The sequence below is a fragment of the Acyrthosiphon pisum genome, chromosome X (genome assembly GCF_005508785.2).
Source record: "Acyrthosiphon pisum isolate AL4f chromosome X, pea_aphid_22Mar2018_4r6ur, whole genome shotgun sequence".
NCBI classification, from domain to species: Eukaryota; Metazoa; Arthropoda; class Insecta; order Hemiptera; family Aphididae; genus Acyrthosiphon; species Acyrthosiphon pisum.
In genome coordinates this window covers 29,736,182-29,757,688 of record NC_042493.1, presented here as the reverse complement: position 1 = coordinate 29,757,688, position 21,507 = coordinate 29,736,182, and the positions used below count along the sequence as shown (strand labels likewise).

General features: G+C 29.8%; 2 protein-coding genes and 1 long non-coding RNA gene across 7 annotated transcripts in view; 2 read left to right on the top strand and 1 right to left on the bottom strand.

Moving 5' to 3' along the window:
- The first annotated feature begins 1,417 nt into the window (after positions 1-1,417).
- On the top strand, positions 1,418-3,703 carry LOC100569570 (transformation/transcription domain-associated protein). Its single transcript, XM_016800610.2, has 6 exons — positions 1,418-1,690; positions 1,748-1,933; positions 2,485-2,581; positions 2,645-3,024; positions 3,098-3,242; positions 3,302-3,703. The coding sequence occupies exons 1-6, from the start codon at positions 1,445-1,447 to the stop codon at positions 3,514-3,516; spliced, it is 1,269 nt and encodes a 422-aa protein (XP_016656099.1). The 5' UTR covers positions 1,418-1,444; the 3' UTR covers positions 3,517-3,703.
- Positions 3,704-16,733: 13,030 nt separating this feature from the next.
- LOC100569649 (ubiquitin-like-specific protease 1) overlaps positions 16,734-21,507 on the top strand; it is a 17,858-nt gene continuing 13,084 nt past the window's right edge. Inside the window, exons 1-2 of one of the 4 annotated variants that reach the window (XR_003838610.1) lie at positions 16,734-18,198; positions 19,161-19,390. The gene's annotated coding sequence lies outside the window, so the exon portion shown is untranslated. Of the gene's footprint in view, positions 18,199-19,160; positions 19,391-20,022; positions 20,349-21,507 lie in introns of those variants that run through there. The other 3 variants (XR_001678707.2, XM_016800611.2, XM_003241253.4) reach the window with 3 other exon arrangements.
- Positions 20,568-21,507, bottom strand: part of LOC100569749 — a 17,557-nt gene continuing 16,617 nt past the window's right edge. For both annotated transcript variants that reach the window (XR_510243.3, XR_119000.4), the window contains one exon: positions 20,568-21,068. This is a non-coding gene — a long non-coding RNA (uncharacterized LOC100569749). The remainder of the gene's footprint in view (positions 21,069-21,507) is intronic.

The following is a 21,507-nucleotide window of genomic DNA, read 5'->3' as shown; positions in this document are numbered from 1 at the left end:
TAATGATTGTATAATATTATTTGTGGGTACTTGAAACTTCTAAAGTATACTATTATATATCTATGATAGTACCACAGTTTGTTGTTGATGTATAACGCGTTACCTGATTGATATTGTGATATGATTAATTTGGAATTTATAATAAATACCTATTATAGGTCAATTTTTTTTTAATACTATAGATAAGTATACCTATAATAGGTATGTATAATACCTAGACTGACAAACCGTCTCCACTCAGATTCGTTTTTCTTATACAGTGATATTATATCATTGGATTCAAATTTAATACTATCCATTATACAGTGACCCACTTGTAACCTACTGTACAGCAGAGCGACATCCACTTACCTACCTTTTTTTATTTTAAAATGCGCGTTACATACAAAAAAAAATTTAGCTTATGAAGTTTTTATCAATAACTTCAAAACGAAGTTTGTCCGGGCTTTTTTTTTTACATTCTTGCAAAGCACCCTAAAACACGCATTTAAAAAAAAAAATTTTAAAAATCAAAAAGTTGCTAAAACAGAATCGTTCCGATTTTCTTATATTTTTAAGTGAACATATATGGGGGTGTGGGGGTACTTATAACTACTTGTATAATAGTACAGAACTCATAACACAAGAGGGGTTAGTTAGGTTAAGTTAGTGCAATACTGCAATGGTACACTGTATAGATCACCATTTGGTATAGACGTATAGTATATACTATATACCATATATTGTCATCTCGGACCTCGATATTTGATTATGATAAAAACATTTAAAATAATCAATATACCCAAAGAAGTTTTTATTTAAATTATCAGTATTTTAAAAAAAAAATTATTTTAACTAATAATTTAGCTCTTTTTTTTTATTAGAAAACAAGAATATATACAATCTGTCATAATTTATACAATAAGTAATATGGGGGGTACAAGTATACAAGACGGGGCGGCATGATAGAAGGAGGGCGGCCCAATGACCCCACTTCAAAATAATTTAGCTCTTATAAAAATAACATTCTGTAATCTGTTACATTTTTCAGTGGGAAAATACTGGTGAGGGCTGTGGGGGCTGGACACTTTTTAAGTGAGAGCTAAAGCTCTTAGCACGGTGTCTTAACTAAGTCTAAATTTAGACTTATTTATTATTGAATTATTTTTATTTTGTATGGTGATGCTGTTATGTTTGCCTATTTGTACTTTAATGGTGTTTAAAATTTTAAAAACAATTTTAAATTCTGGACCTTAGGTATATGTTTAGATTAGAATGAACTTTTTGAATTGATGAATCATTAATTTTTAAAACTACAACAATTATTGCTGTAGTTATCTACATAAGATAAGGTTTTAAAATTATGTTGGTCGCTGTGCAAAATTAAATTATATATTTGAATAAAATACAAAAAAAATAACATAATTATATAAAATTATTTTTTGAATATTTTTTATCTTAGATAATGGAATTATCTGAGGCAGCTCAAATACATCAAGGGTTGCAAGAAAAAGATACAAACAATTCATTGCATAATATGAAAGCAATTTTAAAAACATGGAAGAATCGGTTGCCAGTTGTTGCTGATGACTTAAGTCATTGGAGTGACGTGTTTGTTTGGCGACAACATCATTACCAATTTGTTATTGAATATTGTTCCCGACCCGAACAATCCACAAATGCAGTATTAGGTGTTCATGCCTCTGCTCAAGTATACACATATTATAATTTTATTTGTTCAAATAAATAATAATACTCTTTATTTCAGGCTATAATACACTTTGGCAAAGTTAGCCGTAAACATAATTTAACTGGAGTTTGTCTTCAAACATTATCTCGATTGTATACAATACCTAATGTACCTGTAGTTGATTGTTTTCATAAAATTAGACAACAGGTAAAATGTTATATGCAAATGGCATCCATATCATCAAATAAACACGAAATTCAAGATGTAAGTGTTTGTAATAATATTAAGTGTTATTTTAATTGATATTGGTCAGGCATGTCAAACTCAGTAGTAATCTGGGCCAAATTTAGTGAATAGTTTATACTATGCGAGCCGCACATAAAAATGTATCAAAAAATAAAATATTTTATACACATTTTTAATTGCATTCATTGCTTAACATTACAATACTATACAATACTTATTCAATTACAGTTTATCAGAAGATAAGATAGAAAAGATAACATCAGGGGCCGTTCTTACAATATCTGGTAAAGTTTCGGTTAACGCTAATCGACTGATAACAGATTTTTTTACCGACAGAATTCGGCCGGTTAAGTGTCGGTTAAACTTTAACTGGACATTGTAAGAATGGCCCTAAGTATACTTCTCATCAACATAGTTGTGAAATGAAAGAAAAATTGTATAATTTTTTTTCCAATTAATTGTTCGTTAATATTGATATCTGAAGGCCATAAATTGAAGCGTGAGCCACGTGTTTGACATGCCTGGTCTTAAATATATATTCTGAAATATTTATTTCCCATTTATTTTAGTGTTTGGAAGCTATTGAGAGAACAAATTTAAAATTTTTTCAAAGTGAAATGACTGCTGAATTCTATGCACTCAAAGGAATGCTTCTAGGTCAAATTGGTAATTTTATTATTTTATGTAATATATCATTCAAATAATAATAATTTTTTATGAATAATAAAGGTAAATCTGAAGAAGCGCACAAAGCTTTTTCAGCAGCTGTGCAATTACATGATTCTATGGTTAAAGCTTGGGCACTTTGGGGCGAGTATATGGAAGAGTACTTTACTAAAAGTTATCCAAATCAAACAATGCAAACTGGTGTAGCTGCAATAATATGCTTTCTACAAGCTTGTCGTCAGCAAAATGAGTCTAAATACCGAAAATATTTGGCTAAAGTATTGTGGCTATTAACTTATGATGATAAAGAATATTCATTGCTTAGTACAGTTGATACACATTTTAATGGAGTTCCGCCTGCATTATGGTTGCCTTGGGTGCCACAGTTATTAACTACATTGGCAAGCGATGGCGGTTCTTTATTACAAAACTTATTAATACAAGTAAAAAATATTTAAAAAAAAAAAATTCTTGTTTATTGTTATTATTAATATTATTATTATTTATAACTTTTAGGTTGGAAGATTGTATCCACAAGCTGTGTATTTTCCAACAAGAACATTATACTTTACTCATAAAATTGAATATAGGGAACGTTGTAGAAATTCTGAATTATTAGCTGCAGCTAACAAGCAATCACACATTAATGATACTTCGCAAAGTACTAATTAATATTAAATAACTATTTATTTTATTTAAAACTTATTGAATTATTTATAGATTCTACATCTACTCAAAGCACTGGATTAACTGATTCCTCTTTACGTGCCACACCTGCAATGGTACGTTTTTCTAAAGTAATGCATCAGCAACGAGAAGTTCATCCAACAATTGTACTAACTTTAGAAGGCATAGTAGATCAGGTAAATATTTCTTTTTTAACTGTATTGACCCGTGTCCAGTATTCATATTTTGCTATCACAGCAGCTAAATAATGCTGATGAAATTTACTTGTACCTAACATAATTTCTAAACATCAATACAGTGAAACCTCTAAATACCAGACACTGTCTATCGCTGTAACTGTATCTGCTATTTAGAGGTTTTGCAAAAAGTTTATAGTTTATTCCTAAACAACCATCCGATATTTGTAGGTGCTTGTTTGGGAAGGTCACTGTATTTATTTTCCTAATTCATTATGAAGTTATAACATTATAAATCAGTAGCGTAGCGTATCCCACCCCCCCCCCCCCCTGAAATGTTAAGAAAATTTAAAAATTATTTTAATGGTCTATGATAGTTGCTCAAAAAGTCTTAAATTGTATTTAAAATATTTAAAAAAGTACTACCTATACAGTGGCGTGCTCAGGAATTTTAAATAGGGGGACACCATTTTTTTAAAAAATTAACAAAAGAAAGAGGATAAGTGGAAGTCACTCTGCTGTACAGTAAGCTATAATTGGATGATTGTAAATTTAAAATAATATATATCATGTGTGCAAAAAACGGTTCTGAGCAGAGACGGTTTGGCAGCCTAGGATACTGTATATTATATTTATTTTGTTGTTATTAATATATATAGGTACATTTTTAACTACTAAATCATTTTAGAAGCTAATGGTTTTACAATGATTTTTATTTGTTTTTTTATCCTGGATACAAATTATCATATATCATTGAATTCAAGTTTAATACAATCCACTTATCCGCATTTTAAATTTTAAGTGTGATCAATTTTGTCGAAATTAAAACTTTAAATATTTATAAAACAAATTGTGCATAGGTATGTATTTTGAATAATTTTCATCTGCTATTGTAAAAATATATTAGAGGCTGTGTATTATATTTTCATGCTTTCTAACCAAACAAATAAAAATGTATTGTTATATATTATTAAAAAAAAATAACAATATAAGAAAATCGCTTCATGAGAAATTGAGTGAATATCCAATGATGTTAAAATTTGAACTTCAAATGCTCATAAAAATTTAATTTGACTTTCCGGTAAACATTTTTTTTTAATAAAAGTAGACAAACTTATGAGGAATCTTGTATTAAATTTTCATATCTTAGATAGTTAGATTTAAAAATAAAATTTTTTATGAATTTCTAACTCAAAATAATTTGCATATTTTCGTGATTTCTTCGTAATTGGTAAAAATTCAAACTTAATGCTTATAAAAAAAAATTGTGACTGTATTTATATATTTTTCAACTGCTATTGTAAGAATATATTAAGAGCTTCATATTAAATTTCAAGCTTGTTGACTCAACGAATAAAATTAATAATTAATAAAAAATTAATGACTCTAAACAGCTGTAATAACTAATAAGTGGTTTTCTGTAGGTCGGCAAAAAATGACAATAGGAGGGGGGATATAACCCCTATTCTCCTCTCCCTCCCCTGAGCACACCACTGTACCTATAATAAGTATTAACACTATAACAATATATTATATTAGTTTATATATTAATATAATCAATGATCTTACTCAAAAATACAAATACTCAGCTTAACTGCATTGCATTCAACATTAGACAGCAAAAAAAAAATAATTATCATGCATAATATATTATATCCCTAGCATAGATTATTACTAATTTAGTCATATTTATTCCTATGAATAAATTAAATAACATTATCTCAAAGAAAAAACCCTTTTATTTTTATAATTTTATATTTTATTAACCCCAACATATTTTTAATCTGTATTGGCAGAAATACTTGATGGGAATTTATTGTAAGACATTTTAGAAAACATTACTGTATTACCATTTTGTATATAATTTTATAGTCATAAAATATTTGTTTGAAATTCCTAGAGTATAAGTGATTATTATTACAACATTAAATCTTTATTAATCAAGAAAACAAAAGTTCATATTATTCTAAGAATTATAAATAAAATACCATAAGTAATTGTATTCAATATCAATTAAAAAAAGGTGGGTAAGTGGATGTCGCTCTGCTGTACAGTAGGTTACAAGTGGGTCACTGTATAATGGATATAAATCAAAATATTTTGAAAAAATTATCATGTATAGAAAATGGAAATATAAACAACCAGTGAAAATTTCATGTATCTACAGTCATTCGTTTTAAAGTTACACCAAAAACCAAAATCGATTTTCTCGAAAACAGCTTTTGCGTAAAAATTCCCGTTTTTCCTTAATTTTTCTTTTGTTTTTCACGGCGCTTTTGAAAACTATAGGAAATTTCAAATTTCGACCTCCCGAATGCACCAACCAGATCCACTTTCCCATCAAACAAGATACTGTTGAAGAAAATCGAAACAGTTTTACTGCCCCAAACCGTGATGACAGAAACAAAAATAAAAAAATGAAAAAATAAAAAAACACACATCATTGTAAAATCAATACATTCAACGTTCCACTCAGAATCTAAAACCTAGAATAACTATTTTAGTTATTTTGTTGTGATTGTATAATATCGACGTGGGTACTTGAAACTTCTAAAGTATACTATTATATATATCTATGATATCAGTATATCACGGTTTTTTGTTGATGTACCTATTATATAACGCGTTATAGTACCACCTATGGATATTGTGATACGATTAATTTGGAATTTATTATGTGTACCTATTATAGGTCAATTATTTTTTTAATACCATAGATAAGTATATAATATGTTTTATACCTAGACTGACATACCGTCTCCGCTCACGATCGTTTTTCTTATACAATGATATTATATCATTGAATTCAAATTTAATACCATCCATTATACAGTGACCCACTTGTAACCTACTGTACAGCAGAGCGAAATCCACTTACCCACCTTTTTTTTTTTATGTTAATTGTATTTATATCTTCAGTTTGCATAGGTTTTGATTCGTTTGTAAGTAATTCAATAATTTTATTGCATTGTTTTAAAATATGTTTTTGTTTTTTTTCATTTATTGACCCAGCTCGATTTTGCAGACCAATCATAATTTCCATTTTCGTATTTATTTCATCAATAAAAACAATGCTAGCTGATTCTAACATTATAACTTTTAAATTTTATATTAAATATTAATCTTAATCTTTAAAATAGAAATAAATTACAAATGCTGATTTTTAAAATTTATTTTTTAAACGTTCATAGAAATGACATCCAGACATTATAATAAAAGTTTTTTTTTTTTAAACTTTTATCAAATGTTAAATAAACTATTGATATTAATACTTAACTATTAATGTTTTAAATGATACATTTAATGTTAAAAATTGCAAATAATCAACATTTTATATATCTATGAACAAAACATAATTAATAAAATAAATTGTAATTTATACAAATAACATTTAAAACCAAATGCGTGGTGGATTTATACAATAATCTAACATACTTAACTAAAACAACATTTTGGTAATTATATGAATATATTACGAGGTCACCCAAACCATTATGGTTGTTTAGTTAAATATTATTTTCACAAGTACCTAATAAGATTAGATACAGATGATTATTCTGAAAAGTATTTAATAGGTACACATATTATTTTTATAAGATTTTATATTTATTATTAAGTCACATAAATTTGAACCTGGAAATCGGCTCCAAATAACAGTGGTGACAGTGGCGTACATACAAGTTATTTTCATTATGGGCCAATTTATCAATAGTCAGCATAGCGTGAACAACATAGCTATAACTATACATTTTTTAGTTGTATTATTTAAAAAATAAACGTAATAAAAATTGATTTATTATAACTCTATAGTTATGCCTAAATCCTGATACTTATTATACTTTTAATAAAGTAATAACAACTTATTTTAAACAAATAAATAATTACCACTATGAATCGTAATCCTAACCTATAACCTTAGCTTACGATCACTTCCAAATTGTTTTTATTTCTGATTGATTCAAATTGTTCTTTATATTTATATTTAGAAAATCCAGCGAAACTAGAGGAATTGACTCGAACAAAGTTCTGGGAATATCCTGCATCAGTGAACGATACTTCAGCTTTCTTTTCGTTGGCAGTTATTTTTCGAGTATCAATTGGCATTTCAACATAAATGAGATTTCAGCCATTGGCGATAAATACCTGACAATCAGTGCATTTTATGACAGCCAAAGGGGATTTCTCAAAATACTGTTAGACCTCTACAACCATATGGTAATAGTTCATAAAGATGAAGCTGATAGAGCTATCATAGATTAATAGCTATCGTCAATAGGTATATTGATCGAGGATCAACATCCTTCAAATAAATTGTAAAATAAAATATTGATAAATAATACAATTTTTTTTTAATTTGACGACGTATATTTTAACCTGCGTAAAATATTCAAGATACACGCTTGATTATAGTGTATAGAGTATACAAACCTTAAAATTGAAATATTTGGTCGTATATATAAGATGTAGAACGTCATCGCGAAAAGAAAACTTAATTATTATGATTTGTTAAAACATTGGCAAGAAAAATACAATTTATTAAAATCAACGTAAAAAACAATTTAGTATTTTACACATTCTCATGCCCCATAGACTTTTATGCCTTATGTATTCATGATTCCTATAAGCAAACTCCCAAATAATAATTATTATTATCGATTATATTTTAACATTTTACGGAAAAAGAAAAGAACAACTATTTTATACCTTGAAGATAGTGCATGACGCTTGAACTGTATGGTTTGTAATTTTTGATTATTAAACATTTTGGTACCTAATGATGATCTACATTCTGTTAAATTCATATTTAGAATTTTATGTGGTTATCGGCTGACATGTTTTATAACACTGAGAAACACCACAACACGGCAACCAACGAAATTGGTGCGTATTTAAAATACAGAGTGTAACAAAATAACTTGACAAATTAGATATATATTATTAGCCAATTGCTCGGCCTTGTTCCGTAGAATTTGGGTGGTGCAGATTTTCCGGTGTGCAAGTCCTTGTACGGTATTAGCACCGTTCGTCCTTGCGCCCGTGTAGTGTATGACGGGTAGCGCTTCCCGTTTGACCTCTGTGGTCGTTCATTTACGACGATGATAGAACAGACGCTCAGCTGGACCTCGCCTACATCGACCTAGAACGACCAACCCCACTGGTAGCCATCGTGTGTGCGAGTGGTAACGTGTACGGGTGACGGATGGATAAGCCGAGGAATCTCAAAATGTTGTGGCTGTTATTATGTTGTAAGCATTATATATTATTAAAATATTATAATAATTATTAAGAATGTAATTTATTTTCATACGACATAGTATACAGGTGGTATACAGTGGCATATTATGTACAGAGGGATGTCTACCACGAAATTACCGTGCGTTTAATTTGTTTATTTTAATTTGATATTATATAATACTAGTTGTCCCGCCCGGCGTTGCCCGTGTTAAAGATTAGTTTTTTTAAACTTCTATATAGAAACGCACCTCATAATAATATTATGTACTTACGAACAACTTACTTACTTACGATGTTAAGGAGCTTACAAACAACCAATTACTATAATTGGAACGTTATTAGAACGAATTACTATATGTAGTAGTTTGTGATTATTAAACTGACGTCGTATGGTGTACATACATGCACATTGTACATATTCTAGCAGCCCGATCTTCCTTTGGTGATACAATGTAAACAATTAAAAAGTCGGCTGCACTGCTGAATAATGCACATGCACTTTGTGTTGAAATGAGACAACGTTATTGGTCAAATTGTGATAGGAAAGAGAGGTCCAACTGGTACTATTTTGCGCAGCAGACTCTTTTAGCATATTTATATATTGTCTGGCGCGTTGTATAGGCAATTTTGGTACATCAGCATGTAGGTGGCCTTGGAACAGTATTCCGCGCCGTTATAAGTAAGTATTTAAAGCATTAAAAAACATGTAACAAGTAGGTATGTTGACAAAATGATAAATTGATAAATTAATAATAATAGAATAATTTAAAAAAATCTAAGAAATATTTCGTTACGACCGCGACGACAATAACGTGTCAGCCTGCATGTGGACGTTAGGCGGGGTTGCAGGCAGTGTTTGTCGCCGATACGGCGATACAGCTCCTACAAATAGGCAGCTGACTGCATCAACTTGTGATGTGTTGAACTGAAGTTTAGGTTACCCAATGTATATAAAAAAAATAGTAATTATAATTTACGGTGTTCGTGACACCAAATACCATGTATTTTACAGTCCAAATAACAATAAATAATTCTTCAATATTATTATTACATAAGCCTAATTAAGGGTGCCTCAAGCGTACTGATACGAACTAAATAAATAATAAGATTCACAAATACCTATCCGAACACACTGGAATCGGTGTTCAGTTACAACTACAGTTATGACAATATAGTAATAATACAATTAATATACAGACAAAATGACCCTGTTTGCGGCTGCCTTGTCGGTACACCAATCCGTCGTCGACTCGATGGTGGAAGACGGTGGATGCTCCGACTGCAAGGGGGGTTGGTCCAAAGTCGGCAGGGCAAAACAATGCGGCACTTCGAAGATGTATATTGACACACAAGCAATGGGCACAACTGCAACGTGGCTGCTAAACGACAAGATTACAGTGTCGTTTGTTCTGAGTCCACGCCGACGCGAACGGTAACAGCCGAAGAATCCGACAAAGACGCACCACGTGATTTTGGGCGACGACAACAGAGTGGATAACTGAATTGCGGCCCTAGTGCCCTACGTACGCTTACCGTGACGATGAAAAATTGTGGCCACAGGTGGATTCGCGTTGAGGGTACTGATAAACGCGTCGACTTACAGGTAATTTTAGACCCACTAAATTTAATTATGGTAAGTTTAAATTTGTTTAATTTTAAAATCGTAAAAATAAATAATTTTTGTCATTTGAAAATGTTGACCAATGAAATATAAATCGGACCACTATTAATGATTTTTGTAAATTTCAAGCTTGCATAATTTTTCTTTGTTTTAATTTGTATAAACTAATAATAAATTATAGTCGTTATTATTATAAATAGTTATTAGTAATAACCATTAACATAGATGTATAGGTACTTTAATATAATTATTATACATGGATATATTATATAAACAACTATTAGTGTCTTACAATTTTATTGTCCCCTCTCATTAAACTAATAATAACTTGATTTTAAAATAAGATTCATGTAGAAAATTATTTCCAAAAAATCTCTTCATCATTTATTGTATACTCATTATTATAGTTGAAACAGTTTTAAAGTAGATACATAAGAAAAACTAGTTTGAAATGGAATATTGTTTTCCATTTATTGGTAATAACTATGAATATAATTCTTTTAAAAATTACACCGAAATATTCTGGTTAATTTTACATAATGCTATTCAGATAAAACTCGTGTTATTTTAAATTATCATTATCCTGCATTTTAATCATACGTAATTAAATATTATATATTTGTTTTTACATATTTGATTATATGTATCAACTATTAAGTACCTATATTTAATTTAAATGATTTGACTGAAATATCTTATGTCAACCTTAAATGGCTACTCTAATGAAATATGTATAAGCTATGAATAAAAAATACCTATAAAAGTCAACTAAATTAGGAATCAACGGTTATTTTAATGATGGATTTATTATTTAAATCTTTTTAAAACAGTAAAAACAAAATATTTTTATAACTAATAAATACATTTTTTAACAGGAATTGAATTTAAAGTTGCGTAAATGTGATGAGCTGGCAACCTTGATTCGTGGCTTATTACTAACAGGCTTATTACTAACAGTAGCTTCAAATAATAATGAATGTTATGTTTAGTCACGATGTACTGAAGACGAGCGTGTTCAACACAAGAGTACACATTCCAGTATAATAAATAACCGTTTATTGTACGTATTATTAACAATAAAAATAATACTTACTTATTTACTCATTATTGTGAGAGTATATTTATATTTTTTTCTGTGGTTTTTAGGTTGTAAATATAGGTTGTAGTGTAAGCGTATCGGCAGTTTATGGGCCAAATAATTATGAGACAATATCTGGAACGAAGTTAGTAAATACAATAATCATATTCAAATTGCATTAAGTGTATATCCATATACTTAAAAATTTATTAAGCGATAATTTTATATTTTTAGCCACACCCCCCATTTATTTTTTTTAAGTCATATTTTGCCCAAATTAAAATATTAATGTAAACACGCGTCACGAAAAAAAAAAATTTAATTTAGGTAGAATAAGGTACCTACTCTACTAAACTATACGTAGAATGGTTGAATCATATACGACTGTCGACTTGAGTCCGTGATCAATGATAATTAATAAGAGTGCCAATCGGTTGTTGTTTTTAGAATTTATATTAATTTTAGATTTTAGAAATTAAACTATACGAGATTATGAACAACGTTAAGTTAATTAACTCGTTACTTTTTTTTAAAATTAACTTTTAACTTAATAAGTTACTTTTTTTTCAAGATTAACGTGTTAACTTCAAATTATTTTATTTCAAAATTATCTAAATTAAGTTGATTTTCGTCCAAAGAATAATAAAGGTTTTTCCTCGGGTTTTTACTTTAATGTATCATATTAAATTTCCCCAGTAATTTTCTCGAGCGTAAAGAAAAACTATCTAATAAACAATATGTTTCTGGAATTTTTTATTTTTACAAATTACCAAATTTTAACTTTACACTAAGTTAAGTTACTTTTTTTTCAAAGTTTACTTTTAACTTAACGAGTTAATGAAAAAAATACGAGTAACTTTTAACTTAACTTAGCATTATTATTTTTAAATAACTTAACTTAACGGCTTAAAAAAAATTGTTAACTTGCCCAGCCTTGCTAAAATATATCATTGTTATTTGTGACAATAATTTCTTAGTATAATATTTTCTGAAAAAATTATAAAATAGGCATGTTTTTGCGCTAATAAAATATAATAATAGTAAATCAGGCCGCTTTTAAAACCAGATAGGGGCAAATTCCCACCTTGTCCCCTTCCCCCCCCCAAATTACACCACTGGTATAAAAGTAAAGTATCTACTTGTGTGTACGCGTTTCTATCGTATCATTTGATCTTTAAATGCTTATAAAAAAAAATTGTGCCTATGTATTTTTAATATTTTTCAACTGATATTGTAACAATATATCAGGAGCTTTGTATTAAATGTATACACTTTTTGGCCCAACAGATAAAACTTTATTGATATTTATAGAAAAAAAAACTAAAAAAATTGAAAACTGAAAATGTCCGTAAACAGCTCAAAAAGAGTCAAAATATTTTCAAAATTGTATGGTGTATAGGAAATGCTAATATAAACATTCAGTAAAATTTTCATGTATCTGCAGTTATTCGTTTTTGAATTACAACAAAATAAGGAAATCGCTACATGAGAAATCGAGTGAATATCCAATGTTGTAAAAATTTGAATTTCAAACGATCATAAAAATTTAATTTGACTTTCTTATAGATATTTTTTGTTTGATAAAGGTAGATAATCTTATAAGGAATCTTGTATTACATTTTCATATCTTAGATTTAAAAAGAAAAATTTTTATGAATTTCTAACTCGAAATAATTTGCAAATTTTCGTGATTTTTCCATATTTTGTCATTTTTTGAACTTTAAATGCTTATAAAAAAAAACTGTGACTAACGATTTTTAATATTTTTCATCTGCCTTTGAAACAATATACTAGGAGCCTTCTATTAAATTTTCAAGCTTTTTTGATAAACAAATAGAATTTTATTGATATTTTTAGAAAAAAAACTAAAAAAAAATGAAAACTGACAATGTCCGTAAAGAGCTCAAAATAAGTCAAAATATTTTGAAAATTTTATCGTGTATAGAAAATGGAAATGTAAACATTCAGTCAAAATTTCATGCATCCACGGTCATTTTTAAAGTTACACCAAAAACCAAAATCGATTTTCTCGAAAACAGATTTTGCGTAAAAATTCCCGTTTTTCCTTAATTTTTCTTTTGTTTTTCCCGGCGCTTTTGAAAACTACTGGGAAATTTAAATTTTGACCTCCCCAATGCACCAACGATATTCACTTTCTGATCAAACAAGATACTGAAGTTGAAAATCGTAGCATTATTTCGACTACTTATCGTGTACACAGACACAAAAAAAATAAAAAAAAAAAAAAAAAAATAAAAAAACACACATCATTGTAAAATCAATACATTCATCGTTCCACTCAGAATCTAAAATCTAAAAATCGAACCACTGAGTAATTTTGACATAATACAATTTGGACATATTATAAAAATATTCAGAGGTTGTTTCATGAGAGATGAATTACCTCTTAAACCATGGTTAAATGAATGTGGAATATTAAATTTAAATAATTCTACTCAAGAAGGATCACATTGGGTTGCATGGAAAAAAATAAAAAATAAAAAATTTTATTTCGATTCATTTGGAATGTCTCCTCCACCAGAACTTGTACAATATTTAGTTGAAGATAATCTTAAAAGATTAGAAAAAATTAGAAAAAATATAAAAAAAATAAAAAAACACACATCATTGTAAAATCAATACATTCATCGTTCCACTCAGAATCTAAAATTTGAAATTTGAAATTGTTCGTAAACAGCTTAAAACAAGTCAAAATATTTCGAAAATGTCATCAAGTATAGGAATTGAATAAACATATGATATAAATTTCAAGAGTCTACAGTTATTTGTTTTTGAATTAGTCCAATTAGAACAAAATAAGAAGACCGCTACATGAGAAATCGAGTGAATATTGTGAAGTAAAAATATGAATTTCAAACGCTCATACAATTTTAATTTGATTTGCTAGGTCAATACTCAATTCAATCTAATTTTTTTACTAACAGAACTACCCGCGGTACTGCTGGGCTTAAGATTTGCTATACTACGCACTTGTAAGACGGAGACAACAAATGTCTGTGTAACGTCCTCTTAAGTACAGAGTATAATGGAGGTAGTGTTAGAAAATCTTATGAAATTTTAAATTATGAAATATTTCAGTATTTTAATAAATTTTGTTTTTTTTTTTAAAAATATGTTTTATATTTACATATAACTGTCATAAATTATTTTCATAATGGTATGGTATATTTATATCTAACCTTTTGTTTACTTATGTTTTTCTTTCTAATACCTAACTGTTGAGCTATAATAATTTAAGCTAAAAAAATAATAATAATTTATCTAATTTTTGGTAGGTATTCGTATTATACATTTAAAACGGTATTCAATATTTTTGTTTTTTTTTTTTTTTTTCCAACATACAAAAATGTTTAAATGATACAAATATACATTTATTATGAACTATATAGTAATATTTTAACCACAGCACTAATTTTCCATTTATGATTTCTAATTAAAAATATTACAACCATTTAAGAAGCCCCTACCGATTTTATTTTAAATACATTTAGTGAACAGTTAATGTGTACCTAATAATATAATACGAATAGATGGAAATTATTTAATCACACTGAGCAAATGTCTAATACAAAATAAATTAAAAGTCTTAAATGGGTTGAATTTCTGAATACCTATACAGTATACACCGTATCTGTATTCGTATATAATATGATATTGTTATATGCGTAAAGTAACTATAGATAATTTATGTCATAAAATTATAATTAGTATAAGGGCCCCTAACACGGAAATTAAATTATAATAAAAATATTAATTATTCAATAATGATTCTATATAGGAGCTCATAATAATTATGGAGCCAGCCACATACACGTTTCGGTTTTCCGGAGAAACTGGACTGAAACAGTTATTTCGGAACGTGTGGGTGACAAGTTTGCGCAGTTTTCAGACACTGTACTGGCGTATAGTGGCGTCTGAAAGATAATCGAAAAACGATTCTTTTGACCAGTGCACTTATGACTGCACAGGCATACCGGAGCGCGTGTGCCATAGCCTGTGCATTCAGTTTTAAATTTTCCTAACATTTGGGGGGGGGCTGCAGCCCCCTCGGCCCCTCCCCTGGCTACGCCACTGGACTCCAGTGGGTTTAACAGATACCGCGGCAAAACTGAGCGCTGCGAAGTCCAACCTCTCCGATAAAATGGAGCGACGGAGCGTGTATGGAGACGCGTCCTCGTCGTCGAAAATTAGGTAAAACTGTGCAGGTTAAACTGCGCTGTCCCGGCTTTTCCGGAAAACCGGAAAGTGTATGGAAAGTGTACGTACGATGTACAAATCATAATATTTTCATTAAAAGATTATAGAGCTGCGAAACCAACATGATGGTGGCTGCCTTAGAAATAATATTCTTAGAATAGCTGTGCTGCAATTATTAATAATATACCTAATTTATTTTTATAACTAACCGCCCGTTTGAAAAATCCAACGACGTATATGATTTCAGATAATATACAAAATAATAAACTGTACATTTTTTTTTCGTGTATCAAGTCAACATAGTTCAACATAAATATAATTTAAATTTAAAAAAAATGTTCAGTATTTTTTTTATGTAATGATAAAGGTCCAGTGCCACCCAACTTGGACATGCCTTGGGGGCCCCGGCCTAAATACACCACTGCATTTACGCATTACAACTTTAAATAAATTGGTCCCCGAACGGCGAACAGTAGGTAAGTAGCGTACTCTGGACCGCCCGAGTACCCGACTCAGGCCGTTTGTCGATGAGTGCAGTGGCGTATTTACGGGGGGGTCCAAGAGGTCCTGACCCCCCCCCCCATTTACTCGTGTTTCGTACATGTTAAATGTTGTGTTTTTACATGATTAAGAAAAACTAATTTTATCATACGATACGAAGGATTTTGTAAAAAAATTTCGAAACTTCAGTTATCAACATTTTCAATTAATATCGTATTTTTTTTTATTAGTTGTTACCGAAAATGGTTGAAAATACGGAGTTCATTTGTTAATTCAAATATTTTGTAGTTTTGTACATTGCCTGCAGAGTCTAAGATCAACTATGAATGAAGTAATGTATTTTAGGAAATATTTTTATAAAAGTTATGTTATAACATAACTATATTAGATTCTGAGCGGAGCAATGAAGCTAGTGGTTTTACAATGGTGTTTATTTTTTTTAGCAAATTGGATCAAGATGGTACTTTAAGGAGGTCATTTTTTGATTTTCTCAATAGTTATTTAATGCCGTGTAAATTTATTATTTAATAATCAAAAACTCAAAAATGTCAAACCATCTTATACATATTATGGTATATTGGTATATTTAACTAATAAAGGGTAATTTGGTGGTGTGGGGGGCTTTGCCCCCCGCAGTTCTGTTTTCTAAAAATTATCTGGACCCTCCCCATGACAAATTCCTAAATACGCCACTGGTTGAGTGTACATTGTGTGTAATGTGTAGGGCTGGGTTTTTAATGCCCTAGAAAAACCCGAAAAATTTCCTAAAAAAAATGCTTTTATGACCTAAAAACTCTAAATAATGTCCTAAAAAAACCCGAAAAATGCTCTAAAAAAAAAAACGCTTTTATGATCTAAACATTTTTTGTTTTTAATAATTTTAGTATAAATTTCAATAAAAAGTTTTAAAAAATGCACTATAAAAATCTATTACATGCGTAAACAGAATAACACTAATCCGTCGGTATAAAAAATATTATGTCCAAATTCTTGTACAAACGCACGCAGTCGACTCGCTGTCGAACATTTTACTTTTGGCATTTTTATATTAAATTGTTAAAAAAAATTAACTAGAGTAATAAAACGGTGTTAACGACGACAAAACTCGTACTGAACGTCGAACGATATCATCGGACGTCAATTTTACCGATTTAAGATTATTTAACAGGAAATGCGTGTAGAGGTTACTCAAACCTTGTCCGATAATGGCGATAAGCCGATAATATAATACGAATTACGAGTACCTACTTATTAATCTAGCATTAAAATCCCAGCCCTAGTTAATTTATTTAAAAGCCATGCTGGTGTAAAAATCTTAAAAGAAAATTTCAAATTCATACACTTGGTTTCCAAAAACTCAAATAATGCTCCAAAAACTCTAAAATGCCCTAAAAATTAAGAAAATGACCTAAAAACTAAAAAATGCAAAAAAATGCAAAATAAACTTTCTTATTCTCATTCAAATGTACATTAAACAAATTTGTGACAAGACGAGCATTGCACAGTAAGCTTTGGAAAACAATGCAAAGTGCATCGAAATCCCAGCCCTAGTAATGTGTATCCCTCTACATCGTGTTTTATTGTTATCACTTATCATTAAGTCAGTGGGCGGCGGGTGTACAAGTGACGTTTAGTACTAGCAATTGATAGCCGATGCCATCGGTGAAAAAGCGTCGCTCGACGCTCACTGATAATGAAATAAAGCTAACCTATAAACACGTATCTCGGTGAACTAGCTGCAGCCGAACAGCAGCTCCGTCTAGCGTACGCGATTCGTTTTCGTCATTCCGCATTATTGGCGTCTGCACCTACCTTCTGCGCGTCTTGTCGGTAAGATTTATTATAATAACAATATGTTAACATTGTCATTTTTATTATTCTCTACCATTTCACTTGTTCGCAAGTCACACGATATTCGTTTTTACGTTACACTCGTTTCTCAACGTACAACGAATGATTGAAAACCCGGTGGCCGTCGGGCTAATTACTCAACCGTAGGTACATGATATCGATTAGTCGCCGTCTACCGCTACACGTCAGTCGTTTGGTTTCCCCATCTCCGATCAAGTCTCAACACTGTCGTCAGAACACTCCATCAACCGTAAGTTGTTCCTTCGGCCCATGCCATTACAACATGTTGTCGGTACTCCCGTCCGCCATTAAGGACGGCGGGATACCCTTATTTACTTTGAGCAGCGTTAATATTATTATCTGCTGCGCGGTGTTTGTTCTCGTGCGTCCGCGTTTAATTATCGTCGATATGTCGGACACTTGTTTTTGCCGGTTGGCCACCTGTCGTGTAAGACGCATTCCGACGGCCGCTGTTTGTGCGTTATGTGCATGACCTATAAACTAATGGACAGCACTTACAGAGAGGTCAGGGCCCAGGGGTACGATATAGTGAGCGAGAAAAAAAACAAAGTAAAATGTATACAGTTCCTTATGTGGGATTTAACCTTCACTACTTTCTCTCTCAGTTATATGATTATATAATCACCTGCCATTTATGGCAGGGCGGAGTGGAATGCGCTGTCCATTAATTTATAGGTCTATGGTTATGTGTATGTTAATCAAATGTTAGTTTAAGGCTCAGTCAAACAGAAAGCCCGCGCAGGCACTGTAAAATAAAACAACAGACCGCAATCAGCGTACCCATACACCATGGCAGCCCGCTCTCCATATTGTGAACCACAATTAACAGAGTTAAACATTTATACTCGTGCCGCCGGTAGAACGCTACTCGCTCGCGCATCCAAATGATCGAGCTCCGCGGTTTTGTAGCCAAATTTCTCCCACTCTACCACCTAGTGGCAGCAGCTGCGCGACGGTGGCGGTGACAGCGTCGGCAGCCAGCGTTTTGGAGGGTTCAGTGGTGGGAATGTGCGAGAACGGACAAATTTTGGTCGCCGCCCAGTAGCCTTCTACCGGCGGCATGAGTATAGTTGATCAAGTTTTTTGTTTTGTCTCTTGGTTGTGACTGAACTGGCGTTAACCATGGGTGTATTGTGATTATCATCTAACAACATTTTAGATTGTTAATTCCATCTGTGATCCAACTTTTAGTCTTAACGATCAAGATTTTCAAGGGAGAAATTACAGATACATATCTGATCAATTTTGAGTGTTCAATAAGTGACATAATATACAGTATTCCAGTGCAAGGGCGGATCTAGGAGGATTTTTTATGGTGGGTGCTAGTTTGCGTTTAATGGTCCTAAGATACTTATTATAGTTATTATACCTAGAAAAAAAAAATAATAGTTTTAAGCTTAAACGGCTAAGAAAATTAGTCTTGCAATGTGCATTTGTTTTGGATATTTAATAAAGAGTTTGACATATTATAATTATTAATTAATATACATAATTCAATAATTGTATCAAAACATTAAATAATCATTTTATTTTTTTTTTAAATATGTAGATACATAATGTAATGTATACATTTTAAAATAATGAAATTCCACCATACAAAAATATATGAAATTGTGTATAAATTTGGGCTCTAATTATGACATACTAAATTATTTAAGAAAACCCTCGAGAAAACTTAAATTATAATATCAACATAATATCATTTTGAATATTTCAGTTTAAAATTATGAAATGTTTTGTAAAATAACTATTATCTAATTGCATTTCTGGTTCATGTACTTGCAGTTTTAATTAATGTTATTGTTAATTTATGTTGAACATTTCAGAACTTTTTAATATCAAAATAGTCCCGATTTAATTGTTTGATATAAATTAATAAAATTTATTTAATATTAAAACACTTGGGTAACTTACTGCCTTCAAGTGGTTTATTTAGAACAGTAATTTTTAATAATATTCGATTCTTCTAGGATTTTATTTTTTATTATGTAATTTTTGTTAAACCCATCCCCTTCAACTATTAGGTATTTAATAATAGTTTTACATTTTACAGAAGGTATTATATAGCTGACGTTTGTTTGATTGCTGTTGCATGATGTTTGGTTCATTTATTTTTTCCATTGGTTAAATTTAAGAACTTGATGAATGTCAACATTTCCGCAATACTGCATGCATTCAATATCAACTCAAGAAAAGTTTTAATAATTTTTTATTTACGTCATAATTACTTAAAAATTGTATCGAACAAATCATGGCTTGAAAGCCTATCATTATGTTCTTCTCAAAAAAAAAGTGTTGATACTGTATGTTGAACATTTTGTTGGAATGCATCAATTTTAATGACGTTGAAGTAAAAGAACTGTTACATCGTTGTATTCATTTAAATGTTGTGTATGCAGCATTACTTGTAATGGAATGTTTCATAGCTGTTACTTATCTTCTATTTATACAGTTGAATTTTTTTTAATTTGAATTCTGACGTACAATACGTATTGATTATAACAGAATTCAAGGGTTATTCACTCTTTCTAATACTTGGTTATAACTAGGGCTCGGATGTTAACAAATAGCTAAACATGTCGAAACAAAATAATTAAATAATGCATTCACATATACTTTATTTCTTACTAAGGACATTATAAATATAAATTAGGTAAAATATATTATTAATTGTATATAATGTAGGTACCTATATAAAATGGTTAGTTTTTTTTTTTTTTAATTGGTCACTTAGTTCTTATACATTTCAGATTCTACTTAATTTTGTAATGAACTGCGTTTGAGTATTTGGCTTGAGCCGATTTCCATTTAATATTACTAAATTCCTGTATACTTAAATCTATTGAAATGCATCATTATTAGTGAGAATAATGTATTATAATATTCCTAAAATAATATTAAACTACATGGAAATCAATTATTTATAAAAGTGGTTAAAACTAAAATCTTTTGTAAAATTTTAATAATCTGAGAAAAACTTACTACTATACTAAAATTATAAGTAAATATTTTTTTCCCAGTGACCTATCATACATATACGACTCCTTTCAAACGTGAACATTCCGGCCCAATCCTCAGAGGATATTTCGATGTAGTTTGCTGAAAAATGTGACTTATTAACATTCATAAATAATTAATGAACTATCATAATATATTGTATTAAATACTTTAATTAAATAACTTATCAATTAAGTAACCAACTTCTTTCATTATTCCAGAATATATAGTTTTGTATATATTTAATATTTTTATGTGGTTAGTTTGATTTTGTAGTTAATTATTAATATTTGTAGTTATTATTAATAATAACAATATTTGGACATTATACTATACAATTAAATATTTAAAAAAATATGGTATCAAAATAACTATACAAAATTATATTTTTTCTGGACTACTTAACACTCGTATTAACCAATATTAATTATTATCAGATACTTAAGAGGATGTCAGCGCACTACTCGTTTTCTCTCTCTAGCCCACGCGCCACATAGACGAAACGCATTTACGCAAAATCATTTTTTCTATGTGTTTAAGT